This window comes from Heptranchias perlo, unplaced genomic scaffold (genome assembly GCF_035084215.1).
Source record: "Heptranchias perlo isolate sHepPer1 unplaced genomic scaffold, sHepPer1.hap1 HAP1_SCAFFOLD_739, whole genome shotgun sequence".
Taxonomy (NCBI): Eukaryota; Metazoa; Chordata; class Chondrichthyes; order Hexanchiformes; family Hexanchidae; genus Heptranchias; species Heptranchias perlo.
The window spans coordinates 15,673-35,835 of NW_027139771.1; the positions used below are offsets into that span (position 1 = coordinate 15,673).

The 20,163-nt window shown below is 50.0% G+C and overlaps 1 protein-coding gene across 1 annotated transcript in view; it reads right to left on the bottom strand.

The window, feature by feature from the left end:
• The window catches only part of LOC137319131 (uncharacterized protein C16orf96-like), a gene marked incomplete at its 3' end in the record, with an annotated part of 55,462 nt that overhangs the window by 14,643 nt on the left and 20,656 nt on the right, over positions 1 to 20,163 (bottom strand). Inside the window, exon 2 of the mRNA XM_067981478.1 lies at positions 13,882 to 13,986. Within this exon, the coding sequence (XP_067837579.1) occupies positions 13,882 to 13,986 (105 nt within the window). The remainder of the gene's footprint in view (positions 1 to 13,881; positions 13,987 to 20,163) is intronic.

Below are 20,163 nucleotides of genomic sequence, written 5' to 3' on the forward strand. Positions count from 1 at the left end.
ACACCCCATAATATCCAATACCCCACAGTGTGCCCAATAACACACCCCATAATATCCAATATCCCACAGTGATCCAATAACACACCCCATAATACCCAATACCCCAGTGTGCCCAATAACACACTCCATAATATCCAATACCCCACAGTGTGCCCAATAACACATCTCATAATAACCAATACCCCACAGTGATCCAATAACACACCCCATAATATCCAATACCCCACAGTGATCCAATAACCCACCCCATAATAAACCAATAACACACCCCATAATATCCAATACCCCACAGTGTGCCAAATAACACACCCCATAATACCCAATACCCCACAGTGTGCCCAATAACACACCCCATAATACCCAATACCCCACAGTGTGCCCAATAACACACCCCATAAAATCCAATACCCCACAGTGTGCCAAGTAACACACCCCATAATACCCAATACCCCACAGGGAGCCCAATAACACACCCCATAATACCCAATACCCCACAGTGATCCAATAACACACCCCATAATATCCAATACCCCACAGTGAACTCAATAACACACCCCATAATACCAATACCCCACAGTGTGCCAAGTAACACACCCCATAATACCCAATACCCCACAGTGAGCCCAATAACACACCCCATAATACCCAATACCCCACAGTGTGCCCAATAACACACCCCATAAAATCCAATACCCCACAGTGTGCCCAATAACACATCCCATAATACCCAATACCCCACAGGGAGCCCAATAACACACCCCATAATATCCAATACCCCACAGTGATCCAATAACACACCCCATAATATCCAATACCCCACAGTGTGCCCAATAACACACCCCATAATATCCAATACCCCACAGTGATCCAATAACACACCCCATAATATCCAATACCCCACAGTGATCCAATAACACACCCCATAATATCCAATAACCCATAGTGTGCCCAATAACACACCCCATGATACCCAATAACGCACAATGATCCAATAACACACCCCATAATACCCAATACCCCACAGTGCGCCCAATAACACACCCCATAATATCCAATACCCAACAGTGTGCCCAATAACACATCCCATAATATCCAATACCCCACAGTGTGCCCAATAACACACCCCATAATATCCAATACCCCACAGTGATCCAATAACACACCCCATAATATCCAATACCCCACAGTGATCCAATAACACACCCCATAATACCCAATACCCCACAGTGTGCCCAATAACACACCCCATAATACCCAATACCCCACAGTGAGCCCAATAACACACCCCATAATACCCAATACCCCACAGTGTGCCCAATAACACACCCCATAATACCCAATACCACACCGTGTGCCCAATAACACACCCCATAATATCCAATACCCCACAGTGATCCAATAACACACCCCATAATATCCAATACCCCACAGTGTGCCCAATAACACACCCCATAATACCCAATACCCCACAGTGTGCCCAATAACACACCCCATAATACCCAATACCCCACAGTGTGCCCAATAACACACTCCATAATATCCAATACCCCACAGTGATCCAATAACACACCCCATAATATCCAATACCCCACAGTGTGCCCAATAACACACCCCATAATATCCAATACCCCACAGTGATCCAATAACACACCCCATAATATCCAATACCCCACAGTGAGCCCAATAACACACCCCATAATACCCAATACCCCACAGTGTGCCCAATAACACACCCCATAATACCCAATACCCCAGTGTGCCCAATAACACACCCCATAATATCCAATACCCAACAGTGTGCTCAATAACACACCCCATAATACCCAATACCCCACAGTGTGCCCAATAACACACCCCATAATATCCAATACCCCACAGTGTGCCCAATAACACACCCCATAATATCCAATACCCCACAGTGATCCAATAACACACCCCATAATATCCAATACCCCACAGTGAGCCCAATAACACACCCCATAATACCCAATACCCCACAGTGTGCCCAATAACACACCCCATAATACCCAATACCCAACAGTGTGCCCAATAACACACCCCATAATATCCAATACCCCACAGTGTGCCCAATAACACACCCCATAATACCCAATACCCCACAGTGTGCCCAATAACACACCCCATAATACCCAATACCCCACAGTGTGCCCAATAACACACCCCATAATATCCAATACCCCACAGTGTGCCCAATAACACACCCCATAATACCCAATACCCCACAGTGTGCCCAATAACACACCCCATAATACCCAATACCCCACAGTGTGCCAAGTAACACACCCCATAATACCCAATACCCCACAGTGAGCCCAATAACACACCCCATAATACCCAATACCCCACAGTGATCCAATAACACACCCCATAATACCCAATACCCCACAATTACCAATTACCACCTGCGGCCGGTGGTGAGAGAATCGACACGACGGAAAAACCCACTTGTGCTCGTGCTTTTAACAATCCACCTGCCACAGATGCATGTGTCCATGACAGTTTTGGCAGGAGAGACCACAGCACAGTCCTTGTGGAGACCGAGTCCTGTCTTCACACTAAGGACACTGTCCATCGTGTCGTGTGGCACGACCACCGTGCTAAATGGGACAGATTCAGAACAGATCTAGCAGCTCAAAACTGGGCATCCATGAGGCGCTGTGGGCCATCAGCTCCAGGCCTCATTACAGCCTTAGTTCAAACATGGACAAAAGAGCTGAATTCCAGAGGTGAGGTGAGAGTGACTGCCCTTGACATCACGGCAGCATTTGACCGAGTGTGGCACCAAGGAGCCCGAGTAAAATTGAAATCAATGGGAATCAGGGGGAAAACTCTCCAGTGGTTGGAGTTATACCTAGCACAAAGGTTGTTGGAGGCCAATCATCTCAGCCCCAGGACATCGCTGCCGGAGTTCCTCAGGGCAGTGTCCTAGGCCCAACCATCTTCAGCTGCTTCATCAATGACCTTCCCTCCATCATAAGGTCAGAAATGGGGATGTTCGCTGATGATTCCACAGTGTCCAGTTCCATTCGCAACCCTTCAAATAATGAAGCAGTCCGGGCCCGCATGCAGCAAGACTTGGACAACATCCAGGCTTGGGCTGATCAGTGGCAAGTAACATTCGCGCCAGACAATGACCATCTCCAACAAGAGAGAGTCCAATGACCTCCCCTTGACATTCAATGGCATTACCATCGCCGAATCCCCCACCATCAACATCCTGGGGGTCACCATTGACCAGAAACTTAACTGGACCAGCCATATAAATACTGTGGCTACAAGAGCAGGTCAGAGGCTGGGTATTCTGCGGCGAGTGACTCACCTCCTGACTCCCCAAAGCCTTTCCACCATCAACAAGGCACAAGTCAGGAGTGTGATGGAATACTCTCCACTTGCCTGGATGAGTGCAGCTCCAACAACACTCAAGAAGCTCGACACCATCCAGGACAAAGCAGCCCGCTTGATTGGCCCCCCATCCTCCACCCTAAACATTCACTCCCTTCACCACCGGCGCACTGTGGCTGCAGCGTGTACCATCCACCACCGCGTCGGGAAAATGCTGGAATCCATTATGAAGGACGTGGTAACAGGGCACTTAGAAAATCATAATATGATTCAGCAGAGTCAACACGGTTTAATGAAAAGGGAAATCGTGTTTGACAAATTTATTAGAGTTTTTTGAGGGTGTAACTAGCAGGGTGGATAAAGGGGAACCAGTGGATGGAGTATATTTGGATTTTAAAAAGGCATTCGATAAGGTGCCACATAAAAGGTTGATACACCAGATTAGGGCTCATGGGGTTGGGGGTAATATATTATCATGGATAGAGGATTGGTTAAAGGACAGAAAACAGAGAGTAGGGATAAACGGGTCATTCTCAGGTTGGCAGGCTGTAACTAGTGGGGTGCCACAAGGATCGGTGCTTGGGCCTCAGCTATTTACAATCTCTATTAATGACTTAGATGAAGGGACCGAGTGTAAAGTATCCAAATTTGCTAGGTGGGAAAGTAAGCTGTGAGGAGGACACAAAGGGCTCGATTTTCGGATGTCCGAGCTGGTGCGCTCGTGGCGGGGGGGTTGGGGGCTCCGAAAATTGGGGCTGCCCAGGGCGGGTCCGGAGCCCGGCTCCAACCTGCCCACTTCCGGGTTCCCCAGTGACGCGCTTAGATGCGTGCGCAGCCCCCGCATGCAGGACTCCTGCCGGCAATTAAAGCCGCGGGATCCCACATAAGGCAATTATTTTGATACTTCAGGTTGTTAGGAGACCTGATTTGTAGGATATTTTAGGAGGGGTGGGATTTTCATCTAAACTGAGAGTGTTTCCCGTACTGGGGGAAAACTCCCAGTTGAAATGGACGTGTTACAGCCACCAGCCTGTGGCAGCTGCAAAGGTCCATTTGACAGGTGGGGGGGTCGGGGGGAGACCCTCACTCATTGCAGGAGGCCACTCTGCCACTTTGGACAAAGTTTGGCCTCCACCACCCTCCTCCTAACAACAAAATTCACCAACTTGAAACCTCAACCCTGGTGTCCAGACACATTTACCTACCTTGCGGACCCCCTCAAACGTACATCTTCCGGATGGGGGCCGCCGTAGCTGCAGTCATGACCTCCTCGGAGGACGAACAGCATCACCATCCACGCCATCCACCTCTGACACGTGGAGCTCCACAACAGAGTGCTGTGACACATCCACCTGTACAGCAGGAGGGAGGGCAACGGCAGAGAGAGATGCGTCGCAGGGGGCACTACCCTCGCCACAGGGTCCACAGACCGAGGCTCAGCTTCCTGGACCTCTCTAAGCAGCAGTGCACACGGAGGCTCAGAGTCACTCGACATGTAGTCGTGGACATCCGCAGCCTCCTTCATGCCGAGCTGCTCCCGGCTGGCCCGAGCACCATCTTCTTACCTATCGCTGTCAAAGTCACCACTGCCCTCAACAACTTCTCCTCCGCATCCTTCCAGGGTGCAACCAGGGACATCACCAGTGCCTCTCAGCCGTCTGCACAAAAGAGCCCTGCAAATACACCTACACCCACTCTGCAGTGACACAATGGGTGGCATCAGTTGTGGGTCTTCATGGTGATCCTCAGGAAAGGGCATTATTGCACAAACCAGACAAGATTCGCAAAGACGTGGCAGTAGTGGTGATAACAATTTTTTACGATTTTTTGCAAAACAAAGTAAATGAAAAACATGACATTTTGTCTTACACCCTTGTGCATCCCCTTTGTGCTCACAAAACCTTCACCTTACGTTTACGGGAACCCCTACGTGGTGCTACCCCTGTGGCTTCAGCAGAGGTAGTGGCAGGTTGCTCTTGTCCATGCCCTGACCGATGAGATGCTTTGCGCGGACGCCCTCTGGGTTTCGGTGCCCGTGAGGGGCCCTACAAAACCTGCTCCTCCTGCACCTGTGCAGGGGCAGACTCGGCCACCTGGAGAGGGGGCAGCATTGCGGGTACTGGTTGAGAGGGGGGCAACGGGTGAGACGTGGGAGCGCTTTGAGTGGCCTCCCCACTTCCAAATCCCCTTTCACCATCATCCCTCTCCTGGCCCAGGCCCACATCACTCCTTCCACCCTGCTGGACGGCAGTTTGGAGGACCTGTGTGAAGCCTTGGAAGGTCAGTTGTAATGTATCCGTCAGCCTGTTTAAGGCAGCAGAATGTTGCTCACCCTGAATCTAAACGGCCGTTGTCAGGGCCTGAATGGACTCATTGTTGAGCCATGCTTGAAGCTCGATGGAGGCTAGCCTTTCCTCCACCGCAGACATTCCCGCGACACTATCTCAGAGATGCCTTCACGTCCCTGTGACAGTATTCCACTCATGCAGGAGTTGGACTCCTCCATCCTCTGCGCGATTGTGGAGAGTGCGCGTGGCAACTGTTCCAGTACCTCGGCAATGTGCTGCTGCCTCTAGATGACTCTCCTTTTCATGGCTTGCTCCCAGGGTTCAGCATCTTGGTCCAGCTGAGCAGAGCCTGGAGAAGAGTGCTCCCACCGACGGGGACTCTCCACGGCTGCCCCTGCCACCAGGGTACGCTCGTGCTCACGTGCGTGGTGAGTCACCATGTGCAAGCCCAACTAACTGAGGACGGGGACCCACGGGGTGTGTGTATCTGCGCTGGTGGATGGATGGCTCAGATGTGACGATGCCCCCTCAGAGGCCGGCAGGTCCTCTGAGGAATCGCCCTCCGCTGTCACAGCGGTCGCAGATGGCCCTGCAAGAGAACAGAAAGCAATATTAAGCATGTGGACAGATGTTGAGGTGCTGCAGATGCCAAGTGATGCTAAGATCATTCTCTATCATGAGTGCTGAGTGTTAGATTTCTGTCACCAGCCGCTTGTGCACTCCCAGTCTCGGCATCCGCCACGTACAGGTGCTCCAGCGTGCAGCTTATCTCGAGTGCCTGCTGCTCCGCATCTGTTAAGACCACCTGGTGTGGCGGGCCCCCTCCGGTCCGTGCCCTCTCCCCGGCATTCTGGCATCTCTTCTCCTATCAAGGCAAAACACAGGGAGGCGTGATTGAGTGATGGTTGCATGGTGACCCGCTGCATGCGTTGGTGTGGGTGGGGGTGACCGTGAGGGAGGTGCATGGGAGGGTGCATGTGAGACATGGCCATGAGATTGTATGAGGATTGGGTTGCGTGGTAGTATTCGAATGGGGACAGGGGCGATGAGTAAGTGCAGGCAAGGTGAGGATGATGGTTGAGTGGATGTGAGGAGTGATGCGAGAGCGTTGTGGTGGCAGTGCAGAAGGAGTTGTGTGGTGGTGGAGGTGATGTGGAAGACGGAGTGTGGGAGAATGTGTAAGTATACTCACTTTGGCTGACCTGGTTAGGTCATTAAATCGCTTCCTGCACTGGACCCAGGTTCTGGATACATTGCCGCTGCTGGTGACCTCCTCGGCCACCTCCAGCCAGGCCATCTTGTTGGCGGAGGGAGGACACCTCCTCCCATCCAATGGAAAAAAATTTCCCCTCCTCCTCACCCCATTGAGCAGCACCTGGGAGTGAGGAGTCAGGGAACCTTGGAGCAGCCTTGCCTCTGGCCTGCTCCATGATCCAAAATCGGTTGTTTGCTGCAGGAGGAGCATTGGAGGACTGCCCCTTTAAATAGGGCTCCTCCTGCTGACAGCCTGTGACGCGGGTGCGCAGTCCGCCCGCTGCGCAGGTCTGGAACGGGAAACCAGGAAGCAAAGGTAAGTGCCTTCAATTAGGTTGCGATCGCATGCGGAGCACACCGAATTCACTGGGCGCGTTACCCTCGAAAGAGTGCAGAAAAGATTTACTAGGATGCTACCGGGACTTGATGGTTTGACTTATAGGGAGAGGTTGGATAGACGGAGACTTTTTTTCCCTGGAGAGTAGGAGGTTAAGGGGTGATCTTATAGAAGTCTATAAAATAATGAGGGGCATAGATAAGGTAGATAGTCAAAATCTTTTCCCAAAGGTAGGGGAGTCTATAACGAGGGGGCATAGATTTAAGGTGAGAGGGGAGAGATACAAAAGGGTCCAGAGGGGCAATTTTTTCACTCAAAGGGTGGTGAGTGTCTGGAACGAGCTGCCAGAGGCAGTAGTAGAGGCGGGTACAATTTTGTCTTTTAAAAAGCATTTGGACAGTTACATGGGTAAGATGGGTATAGAGGGATATGGGCCAAGTGCAGGCAATTGGGACTAGCTTAGTGGTATAAACTGGGCGACATGGACATGTTGGGCCGAAGGGCCTGTTTCCATGTTGTAAACTGAACTTCTAAATGTATAAAATTATGAGGGGGCTTGACAGGGTAGATGCTGAGAGGTTGTTTCCACCCGGCTGGAGAGTCTAGAACTAGGGGGCATAGTCTCAGGATAAGGGGTCGGCCATTTAAGACTGAGATGAGGAGGAATTTCTTCACTCAGAGGGTTGTGAATCTTTGGAATTCTCTACCCCAGAGGGCTGTGGACGCTCAGTTGTTGAGTATATTCAAGGCTGAGATAAATTTCTGGACTCTAGGGGGAATCAAGGTATATGGGGATCAGGCAGGAAAGTGGAGTTAAGTTCGAAGATCAGCCATGATCTTATTGAATGGCGGAGCAGCCTCGAGGGGCCATGTGACCTGCTCCTATTTCTTATGTTCTTAAACATTCACTCCCTCCACCACCGGTGCACCGTGACTGCAGTGTGCACCATCCACAGGATGCACTGCAGCAACTCGCCAAGGCTTCTTCGACAGCACCTCCCAAACCCGCGACCTCTACCACCTAGAAAGACAAGAGCAGCAGGCACATGGGAACAACACCACCTGCATGTTCCCCTCCAAGTCACACACCATCCTGACTTGGAAATATATCGCCGTTCCTTCATCGTCACTCGGTCAAAATCCTGGAACTCCCTTCCTAACAGCACTGTGGGAGAACCTTCACCACACGGACTGCAGCGGTTCAAGAAGGCGGCTCACCACCACCTTCTCAAGGGCAATTAGGGGTGGGCAATAAATGCCGGCCTCGCCAGCAACGCCCACATCCCATGAATGAATAAAAAAAACAAACCCCATAATACCCAATACCCTATGGTGAGTTCAAGGCGGGTCGGGGAGGGTACATGCAACCCCTGAGCGCTGACCTACTCAGACTGTAGATAGTGCTGAGCAAGTCTGAGCATGTCGGGTAGATTCACTGTAACAGCCTCCAATCTACCTTCTTTCATGTCCTCGTCCTCTTCTTCTTCATAGTATAAGAATAGAGGGATTCCCATTGGGAAACCCATGGCTCCTGTGCAAAGCAGGAATTTGAATAGGGCTATGTGAAACTAGCAGCAAAAGTCCTGACTGAAGCACCAAGTAGAATGCTACGCAGGCAGAGAAACTTCAATCTTCACTAGCAGTGCACAATGTGGCCTCCTCCCCGAGGTATGTCCTCCTGGGAAGGGAACCTGCCACCTTTACCCCGTCTGGCCTACATGTGACTCCAGTCCCAGAATGTGGTTGGCTTTTAATGGACATGGGCAATAAATGCAGCCAGGCCAGTGTCACCCACATCCTGAGAACAAATGTCAAAAATAAATTCTGTCGAGCCAACTCTCTCAGGTGATGAGCCATAGAACGTTCCCAGTGGACGGGGAGTCAGTTAACAGACGAGACCAACAATCACTGGGTCAACACGGACCATCACCATCACCACAGCCAAGCCCATATATGACATCCACCTGCTTCCTGCTTATTTGAAAAGTTAGCAAAGTGCACTGCAGGGAGCAGAGTTATCGCAGGCTCCTTCCCCACCTGCCCCATGCTAGCAGATCACAGCCTGGGCACAGTGGAGGACAAGGGAGGAGACTACACAGCCAGGGGAGATGGAGAACAGTGGCACTTTGTTAAGTACCTTAACCGCACTGTGAGGGAGCCCTCCACACGTTTACAAACTCTGGGAATCTGGTATCAGGCGGAGGGAAGTAAAGGTCGAGATGGGACCTCACCGCTGGGAAATTCACCTGTGTTCATTTCTTCAGACATTTCTGTTGGCAACATTCCAGCAATGGGTCCAATGGGAAAATGGTATCAAGTTGTGGTTAAGGATGTAGGGACTGGTCATCTGCAGAGAGCCTCTACGCAGAAGTACAGATGGTTTTGAGGGTGGTGGGGGGGTCCAGGTTGTCTGTGCAGGGGGAATGGTCTCACTTTATGGGTATGATCTTGTGGCCATTACAGAAACATGGCTGCAGGGTGACAACGACTGGGAATTAAATATGCCAGGGTATTTAACAATCAGGAAGGACAGGCAGGAAGGAAGGGGAGGTGGGGTGGCTATGTTAATAAAGGAAGGAATCACTGTAATACAGAGAAATGATATTGGGACAAAGCATCAAGATAATGAAACAGTTTGGGTGGAGATAAGGAATAATAAGGGAAAAAAAACATTAGTGGGCGTAGTATATAGGCCTCCTAATAGTTGCAACTCTGCTGGAAGAAGTATTAATCAGGAGATAGTCGGGGCATGTAATAAGGGAACAGCCATAATTATGGGGGATTTTAATTATCATATTAACTGGACAAATCAAATTGGGCAGAGCAGCCTTGAGGACGAGTTCATTGAGTGCATCAGGGATGGATTTCTTGAGCAGTATGTAACTGATCCTACAAGGGGGCAGGCAACCTTGGACCTGGTCCTGTGTAATGAGTCAGGATTAATTAATAATGTCCTAGTTAAGGATCCCCTTGGAACGAGCGACCACAACATGGTTGAATTCCATATCCAATTAGAGGGTGAGAAGGTTGATTCTCAAACAAGCGTACTGAGCTTGAATAAAGGAGACTATGATGGTATGAGAGCGGAATTGATTAAAGTGGACTGGGAAAATAGATTAAAGGGTAAGACGGTACATGAGCAGTGGTGTTCATTTAGGGAGTTATTTTACAACTTTCAAAATAAATATATTCCACTGAGGAAAAAAGGGTGTAAAAGAAATGACAGCCACCCGTGGCTAAGTAAAGAAATCAAGGATAGTATCCGACTAAAAACAAGGACATATAAGGTAGCCAAACTTAGTGGGAAGATAGAAGATTGGGAATTCTTCAAAAGACAGCAAAAAGTAACTAAAGGATTGATTAAGAAAAGGAAGTTAGATTATGAAAAGAAATTAGCAAAAAATATAAAAACAGATAGCAAGAGTTTCTATAGTTATATAAAAAGAAAAAGGGTGGCTAAGGCAAACATAGGTCCCTTAGAGGATGAGACCGGGAAATTAATGGTGGGAAACATGGAGATGGCAAAAATGCTGAACAAATATTTTGTTTCAGTCTTTACAGTAGAGGACACTAAGAATATCCCAACACTGGACAAACAGGGGACTCTCGGGGGGGAGGAGATAAATACGATTAAAATCACTCAAGAGATGGTACTCAGTAAAATAATGGGACTCAAGGCGGATAAATCCCCTGGACCTGATGGCTTCCATCCTAGGGTCTTGAGGGAAGTGGCAGTAGGGATTGTGGATGCTTTGGTGATAGTTTTCCAAAATTCCCTGGACTCAGGAGAGGTCCCGGCAGATTGGAAAACTGCTAATGTAACACCGTTATTTAAAAAGGGTAGTAGGCAGAAGGCTGGAAATTATAGGCCAGTTAGCTTAACATCTGTGGTGGGTAAAATTTTGGAGTCTATTATTAAGGAGACAGTAACGGAACATTTAGATAAGCATAATTTAATAGGACAAAGTCAGCATGGCTTTATGAAGGGGAAGTCATGTCTGACAAATTTGCTTGAGTTCTTCGAGGATATAACGTATAGGGTGGATAAAGGGGAACCAGTGGACGTAGTGTATTTAGACTTCCAGAAGGCATTCGACAAGGTGCCACATAAAAGATTATTACTTAAGATAAAAAATCACGGGATTGGGGGTAATATTCTGGCATGGGTGGAGGATTGGTTATCAAACAGGAAGCAGAGAGTTGGGATAAATGGTTCATTTTCGGACTGGCAACCAGTAACCAGTGGTGTTCCACAGGGGTCGGTGCTGGGTCCCCAACTCTTTACAATCTATATTAACGATTTGGAGAAGGGGACCGAGTGCAACATATCAAAATTTGCAGATGATACAAAGATGGGAGGGAAAGTAGAGAGTGAGGAGGACATAAAAAACCTGCAAGGGGATATAGACAGGCTGGGTGAGTGGGCGGAGATTTGGCAGATGCAATATAATATTGGAAAATGTGAGGTTATGCACTTTGGCAGGAAAAATCAGAGAGCAAGTTATTTTCTTAATGGCGAGAGACTGGAAAGTACTGCAGTACAAAGGGATCTGGGGGTCCTAGTGCAAGAAAATCAAAAAGTTGGTATGCAGGTGCAGCAGGTGATCAAGAAAGCCAACGGAATGTTGGCTTTTATTGCTAGGGGGATAGAATATAAAAACAGGGAGGTATTGCTGCAGTTATATAAGGTATTGGTGAGACCGCACCTGGAATACTGCATACAGTTTTGGTCTCCATACTTAAGAAAAGACATACTTGCTCTCGAGGCAGTACAAAGAAGGTTCACTCGGTTAATCCCGGGGATGAGGGGGCGGACATATGAGGAGAGGTTGAGTAGATTGGGACTCTACTCATTGGAGTTCAGAAGAATGAGAGGCGATCTTATTGAAACATATAAGATTGTGAAGGGTCTTGATCGGGTGGATGCAGTAAGGATGTTCCCAAAGATGGGTGAAACTAGAACTAGGGGGCATAATCTTAGAATAAGGGGCTGCTCTTTCAAAACTGAGATGAGGAGAAACTTCTTCACTCAGAGGGTGGTAGGTCTGTGGAATTTGCTGCCCCAGGAAGCTGTGGAAGCTACATCATTAGATAAATTTAAAACAGAAATAGACAGTTTCCTAGAAGTAAAGGGAATTAGGGGTTATGGGGAGCGGGCAGGAAATTGGACATGAAGCTGAGTTCGGATCGGTCAATGCCCTGTGGGTGGCGGAGAGGGCCCAGGGGCTATGTGGCCGGGTCCTGCTCCGACTTCTTGTGTTCTTTAGATTTGTGGTTGGGATCAGATCAGCCATGATCTTATTGAATGGCGGAGCAGGCTCGAGGGGCCGATTGGCCTACTCCTGCTCCAATTTCTTATGTTCTTATGTTCTTATGCCCGCATGTACAAGGGGAATGGTCACACTGCCTGCATGTACAATGGGAATGGTCACACTGCCTGCATGTACAAGGGGAATGGTCACACTGCCTGCATGTACAAGGGGAATGGTCACACTGCCTGCATGTACAAGGGGAATGGTCACACTGCCTGCATGTACAAGGGGAATGGTCACACTGCCTGCATGTACAATGGGAATGGTCACACTGCCTGCATGTACAAGGGGAATGGTCACACTGCCTGCATGTACAAGGGGAATGGTCTCACTGCCCGCATATACAAGGGGAATGGTCTCACTGCCCGCATGTACAAGGGGAATGGTCTCACTGCTTGTATATACAAGGGGAATGGTCTCACTGCCTGCATATACAAGGGGAATGGTCTCACTGCTTGTATATACAAGGGGAATGGTCTCACTGCCTGCATATACAAGGGGAATGGTCTCACTGCTTGTATATACAAGGGGAACGGCCTCACTGTCTGCATATACAAGGGGAATGGTCTCGCTGCCTGCATATACAAGGGGAATGGTCACACTGCCCGCATATACAAGGGGAATGGTCTCACTGCTTGTATAGACAAGGGGAATGGTCTCACTGCTTGTATATACAAGGGGAACGGCCTCACTGTCTGCATATACAAGGGGAATGGTCTCACTGCCTGCATATACAAGGGGAATGGTCTCACTGCTTGTATATACAAGGGGAACGGCCTCACAATCTGCATATACAAGGGGAACGGCCTCACTGTCTGCATATACAAGGGGAATGGTCTCACTGCCTGCATATACAAGGGGAATGGTCTCACTGCTTGTATATACAAGGGGAACGGCCTCACTGTCTGCATATACAAGGGGAATGGTCACACTGCCTGCATATACAAGGGGAATGGTCTCACTGCTTGTATATACAAGGGGAATGGTCTCACTGCTTGTATATACAAGGGGAATGGTCTCACTGCTTGTATATACAAGGGGAATGGTCTCACTGCTTGTATATACAAGGGGAACGGCCTCACTGCCTGCATATACAAGGGGAACGGCCTCACTGCCTGCATATACAAGGGGAACGGCCTCACTGCCTGCATATACAAGGGGAACGGCCTCACTGCCTGCATATACAAGGGGAACGGCCTCACTGCCTGCATATACAAGGGGAATGGTCTCACTGTTTGTATCTAGATACAAATAGTAGAAAGTGGGGGGGAAATTCGAATGAACTGAGTTAAATCACTGCCGTGAGGTGCCTTCACACGTGTCTCACCAAATCCGTAGTTTTGTCAATGCCTGTCATGCGATCTTCAATACCATCTTTGAAGTTCCTCATATCATTCAGTTCCTGCATCATATCCTCCATCAAAGACATGACCTGTAACACATTCAATACCTGGGTCACATTCACAGTCCCACAAATATCTGTTTCTAACACAATATCCCAGGACAAAAACAAACAGTGCAAGTAGCCGTGTCCCAGTAGCGATCGTCACTGCGTTCTGAGTTATCCACACAACCATCCGGGTTGCACTGGGTCAGGGTTCCTGTGCATTTATCCACTGGACTCTGCTGGAAAGTGAGTGCGCACACCAGGTCAGGAGAGGCTCGGTGGTCTTGCCCCCACAGCTGAATAGTCTGCAGACAACACTCACCATTTGGGATCTCACAACGAAGATTGGCCGGTACCCAGTGAGAGTCAGTGTCTGTGGAACTGTCCCCCAGTGAGAGTCAGTGTCTGTGGAACTGTATTCCAGTGAGAGAGTCAGTGTCTGTGGAACTGTACCCCAGTGGGAGTCAGTGTCTGTGGAACCCGTACCCCAGTGGGAGTCAGTGTCTGTGGAACCCGTACCCCAGTGGGAGTCAGTGTCTGTGGAACCCGTACCCCAGTGGGAGTCAGTGTCTGTGGAACCCGTACCCCAGTGGGAGTCAGTGTCTGTGGAACCCGTACCCCAGTGGGAGTCAGTGTCTGTGGAACCCGTACCCAGTGGGAGTTAGTGTCTGTGGAACTGTACCCCAGTGAGAGTCAGTGTCTGTGGAACTGTATTCCAGTGAGAGAGTCAGTGTCTGTGGAACTGTACCCCAGTGAGAGAGTCAGTGTCTGTGGAACTGTATTCCAGTGAGAGAGTCAGTGACTGTGGAACTGTACCCCGGTGAGAGAGTCAGTGTCTGTGGAACTGTACCTCAGTGGGAGTCAGTGTCTGTGGAACTGTCTCCCAGTGAGAGTCAGTGTCTGTGGGACTGTCTCCCAGTGAGAGTCAGTGTCTGTGGGACTGTCCCCCAGTGAGAGTCAGTGTCTGTGGGACTGTCCCCCAGTGAGAGTCAGTGTCTGTGGAACTGTATCCCAGTGAGAGTCAGTGTCTGTGGAACTGTATCCCAGTGAGAGTCAGTGTCTGTGGAACTGTATCCCAGTGAGAGTCAGTGTCTGTGGAACTGTACCCCAGTGAGAGAGTCAGTGTCTGTGGAACTGTACCCCAGTGAGAGAGTCAGTGTCTGTGGAACTGTACCCCAGTGAGAGAGTCAGTGTCTGTGGAACTGTACCCCAGTGAGAGAGTCAGTGTCTGTGGAACTGTACCCCAGTGAGAGAGTCAGTGTCTGTGGAACTGTACCCCAGTGAGAGAGTCAGTGTCTGTGGAACTGTACCCCAGTGAGAGAGTCAGTGTCTGTGGAACTGTACTCCAGTGAGAGAGTCAGTGTCTGTGGAACTGTACTCCAGTGAGAGAGTCAGTGTCTGTGGAACTGTCCCCCAGTGAGAGTCAGTGTCTGTGGAACTGTCTCCCAGTGAGAGTCAGTGTGTGTGGAACTGTACCCCAGTGAGAGTCAGTGTGTGTGGAACCCGTACCCCAGTGAGAGTCAGTGTCTGTGGAACCCGTACCCCAGTGAGAGTCAGTGTCTGTGGAACTGTACCCCAGTGAGAGAGTCAGTGTCTGTGGAACTGTACCCCAGTGAGAGAGTCAGTGTCTGTGGAACTGTATTCCAGTGAGAGAGTCAGTGTCTGTGGAACTGTATTCCAGTGAGAGTCAGTGTGTGTGGAACTGTACCCCAGTGAGAGTCAGTGTCTGTAGAACCCGTACCCCAGTGAGCGTCAGTGTGTGTGGGACTGTACCCCAGTGAGAGTGAGTGTGTGTGGGACTGTACCCCAGTGAGAGTCAGTGTGTGTGGGACTGTACCCCAGTGAGAGTCAGTGTCTGTGGGACTGTACCCCAGTGAGCGTCAGTGTGTGTGGGACTGTACCCCAGTGAGAGTCAGTGTGTGTGGGACTGTACCCCAGTGAGCGTCAGTGTGTGTGGGACTGTACCCCAGTGAGAGTCAGTGTCTGTGGAACCCGTACCCCAGTGAGAGTCAGTGTCTGTGGAACCCGTACCCCAGTGGGAGTCAGTGTCTGTGGAACCCGTACCCCAGTGGGAGTCAGTGTCTGTGGAACTGTACCCCAGTGAGCGACAGTGTTTTTTTTTTTATTCGTTCACGGGATGTGGGCGTCGCTGGCAAGGCCGGCATTTATTGCCCATCCCTAATTGCCCTTGAGAAGGTGGTGGTGAGCCGCCTTCTTGAACCACTGCAGTCCGTGTGGTGACGGTTCTCCCACAGTGCTGTTAGGAAGGGAGTGTGTGTGGGACTGTACCCCAGTGAGAGAGTCAGTGTCTGTGGAACTGTACCCCAGTGAGAGAGAGAGTGTGTGTGGAACCTGTACCCCAGTGAGCGTCAGTGTCTGTGGAACCCGTACCCCAGTGAGAGAGTCAGTGTCTGTGGAACTGTATTCCAGTGAGAGAGTCAGTGTCTGTGGAACTGTATTCCAGTGAGAGAGTCAGTGTGTGTGGAACTGTATTCCAGTGAGAGAGTCAGTGTCTGTGGAACTGTACCCCAGTGAGAGAGTCAGTGTCTGTGGAACTGTACCCCAGTGAGAGAGTCAGTGTCTGTGGAACTGTATTCCAGTGAGAGTCAGTGTCTGTGGAACTGTACCCCAGTGAGAGTCAGTGTCTGTGGAACTGTCCCCCAGTGAGAGTCAGTGTCTGTGGAACCCGTACCCCAGTGAGAGAGTCAGTGTCTGTGGAACTGTACCCCAGTGAGAGAGTCTGTGTCTGTGGAACTGTATTCCAGTGAGAGAGTCAGTGTCTGTGGAACTGTACCCCAGTGAGAGAGTCAGTGTCTGTGGAACTGTACCCCAGTGAGAGTCAGTGTCTGTGGAACTGTCCCCCAGTGAGAGTCAGTGTCTGTGGGATTGTCCCCCAGTGAGAGTCAGTGTCTGTGGAACTGTACCCCAGTGAGAGAGTCAGTGTCTGTGGAACTGTATTCCAGTGAGAGAGTCAGTGTCTGTGGAACTGTATTCCAGTGAGAGAGTCAGTGTCAGTGGAACTGTATTCTAGTGAGAGAGTCAGTGTCTGTGGAACTGTATTCCAGTGAGAGAGTCAGTGTCTGTGGAACTGTACCCCAGTGAGAGTCAGTGTCTGTGGGACTGTCCCCCAGTGAGAGTCAGTGTCTGTGGGACTGTCTCCCAGTGAGAGTCAGTGTCTGTGGAACTGTCCCCCAGTGAGAGTCAGTGTCTGTGGAACTGTCCCCCAGTGAGAGTCAGTGTCTGTGGAACTGTATCCCAGTGAGAGTCAGTGTCTGTGGAACTGCACCCCAGTGAGAGTCAGTGTCTGTGGAACTGTATCCCAGTGAGAGTCAGTGTCTGTGGAACTGTATCCCAGTGAGAGTCAGTGTCTGTGGAACCCGTACCCGAGTGAGCGTCAGTGTGTGTGGGACTGTCCCCCAGTGAGAGTCAGTGTGTGTGGGACTGTACCCCAGTGAGAGTCAGTGTGTGTGGAACCCGTACCCCAGTGGGAGTCAGTGTCTGTGGAACCCGTACCCCAGTGGGAGTCAGTGTCTGTGGAACTGTACCCCAGTGAGCGACAGTGTTTTTTTTTTTATTCGTTCACGGGATGTGGGCGTCGCTGGCAAGGCCGGCATTTATTGCCCATCCCTAATTGCCCTTGAGAAGGTGGTGGTGAGCCGCCTTCTTGAACCACTGCAGTCCGTGTGGTGACGGTTCTCCCACAGTGCTGTTAGGAAGGGAGTGTGTGTGGGACTGTACCCCAGTGAGAGAGTCAGTGTCTGTGGAACTGTACCCCAGTGAGAGAGAGAGTGTGTGTGGAACCTGTACCCCAGTGAGCGTCAGTGTCTGTGGAACCCGTACCCCAGTGAGAGAGTCAGTGTCTGTGGAACTGTATTCCAGTGAGAGAGTCAGTGTCTGTGGAACTGTATTCCAGTGAGAGAGTCAGTGTGTGTGGAACTGTATTCCAGTGAGAGAGTCAGTGTCTGTGGAACTGTACCCCAGTGAGAGAGTCAGTGTCTGTGGAACTGTACCCCAGTGAGAGAGTCAGTGTCTGTGGAACTGTATTCCAGTGAGAGTCAGTGTCTGTGGAACTGTACCCCAGTGAGAGTCAGTGTCTGTGGAACTGTCCCCCAGTGAGAGTCAGTGTCTGTGGAACCCGTACCCCAGTGAGAGAGTCAGTGTCTGTGGAACTGTACCCCAGTGAGAGAGTCTGTGTCTGTGGAACTGTATTCCAGTGAGAGAGTCAGTGTCTGTGGAACTGTACCCCAGTGAGAGAGTCAGTGTCTGTGGAACTGTACCCCAGTGAGAGTCAGTGTCTGTGGAACTGTCCCCCAGTGAGAGTCAGTGTCTGTGGGATTGTCCCCCAGTGAGAGTCAGTGTCTGTGGAACTGTACCCCAGTGAGAGAGTCAGTGTCTGTGGAACTGTATTCCAGTGAGAGAGTCAGTGTCTGTGGAACTGTATTCCAGTGAGAGAGTCAGTGTCAGTGGAACTGTATTCTAGTGAGAGAGTCAGTGTCTGTGGAACTGTATTCCAGTGAGAGAGTCAGTGTCTGTGGAACTGTACCCCAGTGAGAGTCAGTGTCTGTGGGACTGTCCCCCAGTGAGAGTCAGTGTCTGTGGGACTGTCTCCCAGTGAGAGTCAGTGTCTGTGGAACTGTCCCCCAGTGAGAGTCAGTGTCTGTGGAACTGTCCCCCAGTGAGAGTCAGTGTCTGTGGAACTGTATCCCAGTGAGAGTCAGTGTCTGTGGAACTGCACCCCAGTGAGAGTCAGTGTCTGTGGAACTGTATCCCAGTGAGAGTCAGTGTCTGTGGAACTGTATCCCAGTGAGAGTCAGTGTCTGTGGAACCCGTACCCGAGTGAGCGTCAGTGTGTGTGGGACTGTCCCCCAGTGAGAGTCAGTGTGTGTGGGACTGTACCCCAGTGAGAGTCAGTGTGTGTGGGACTGTACCCCAGTGAGAGTCAGTGCCTTCAGGAAAAGATGGGGTTGGGGTGGAATTGAAAAAATGAACAATTAACTTTTTACCCCTCTTTGCCATTGCACATTCTTGAGCCTTTAACATCCCCATCATAAAATACACTCCTAAATCTCATCGCCAGTTTCTCCCACCTTCCCCCCTTCCTTTAATCTCCTTTGTTCCATTGAAGAATGTTAAAATGTTATTAGTTTTAACAAAAGGTGAGGAGTTCGTTACTTCCATCACTCCTGAAATCAGCCAATCAAACTGAGACTTGTGGTGACAGAGGAGGTGATTGGTGACCAGTCCTGATACTGAGAGGAGGGTCAAAACCAACTGAAGGGATTGAAACTGAATTTGAGAGAGGGGAAGGAGCTGGGGAATGAGAACCCATTGCTGGAGTACAGGGGAGAGAGGGAGGGTCGCGAGGGGGCATCACGGTGGATGGATTGGTCGAAGGCAGATTTTTGAGGTGGGGGGGTGATCATTTGTGCAAATCCCATCACCCCTTGTTGCTGGCTAAATGTCGCATCAGCTCAATTGTGTCTTAGAGGGACAACAGTGCCTCAAAAATAACAGTGTTTAACGTTAATCTCCCAGTGCAATTATTTCGGTATCCATGGTTACTGCAATACATCAGCTCGGCTTTCAATCATGATGACAACAATGACCTCCTTTCATTTTACAAATACTTCTGATATGACAAACCAAAATAATAAATGCGTGCGGGAGCTCGCCCCGAGGCTATTTTAAGCAGCGGGAAGCCTGATGATGTGAAACCAGCCATGTCCCTAGTCACTCCCAGGAAATATTCCTCAAATCCAAAGGTGGAATTTCCAGCTCTCCCACAACATGCATTGTAGGTACCAGGAAATAGGGAGTCAAGGGAAAGATTGGTATCTGGGACAACTCAAACAAACAGAACCATTAACTTCAGCACCCCTGGATTAGAGAGAGGGGAAATCAGGCGAGGGTCCCATTCCTGATCACTGTCCAGTGACCCCTGGATTAGAGAGAGGGGAAATCAGGCGAGGGCCCCATTCCTGATCACTGTCCAGTGACCCCTGGATTAGAGAGAGGGGAAATCAGGCGAGGGCCCCATTCCTGATCACTGTCCAGTGACCCCTGGATTAGAGAGAGGGGAAATCAGCGGATTGGATGGTAGCAAATGTGACCTCGCTATTCAAGATAGGAGGGAGAGAAAACAGGGAACTACAGGCCTGTTAGCCTGACATCAGTCGTCAGGAAAATGCCGGAATCCATTATTAAGGATGTGGTAACAGGGCA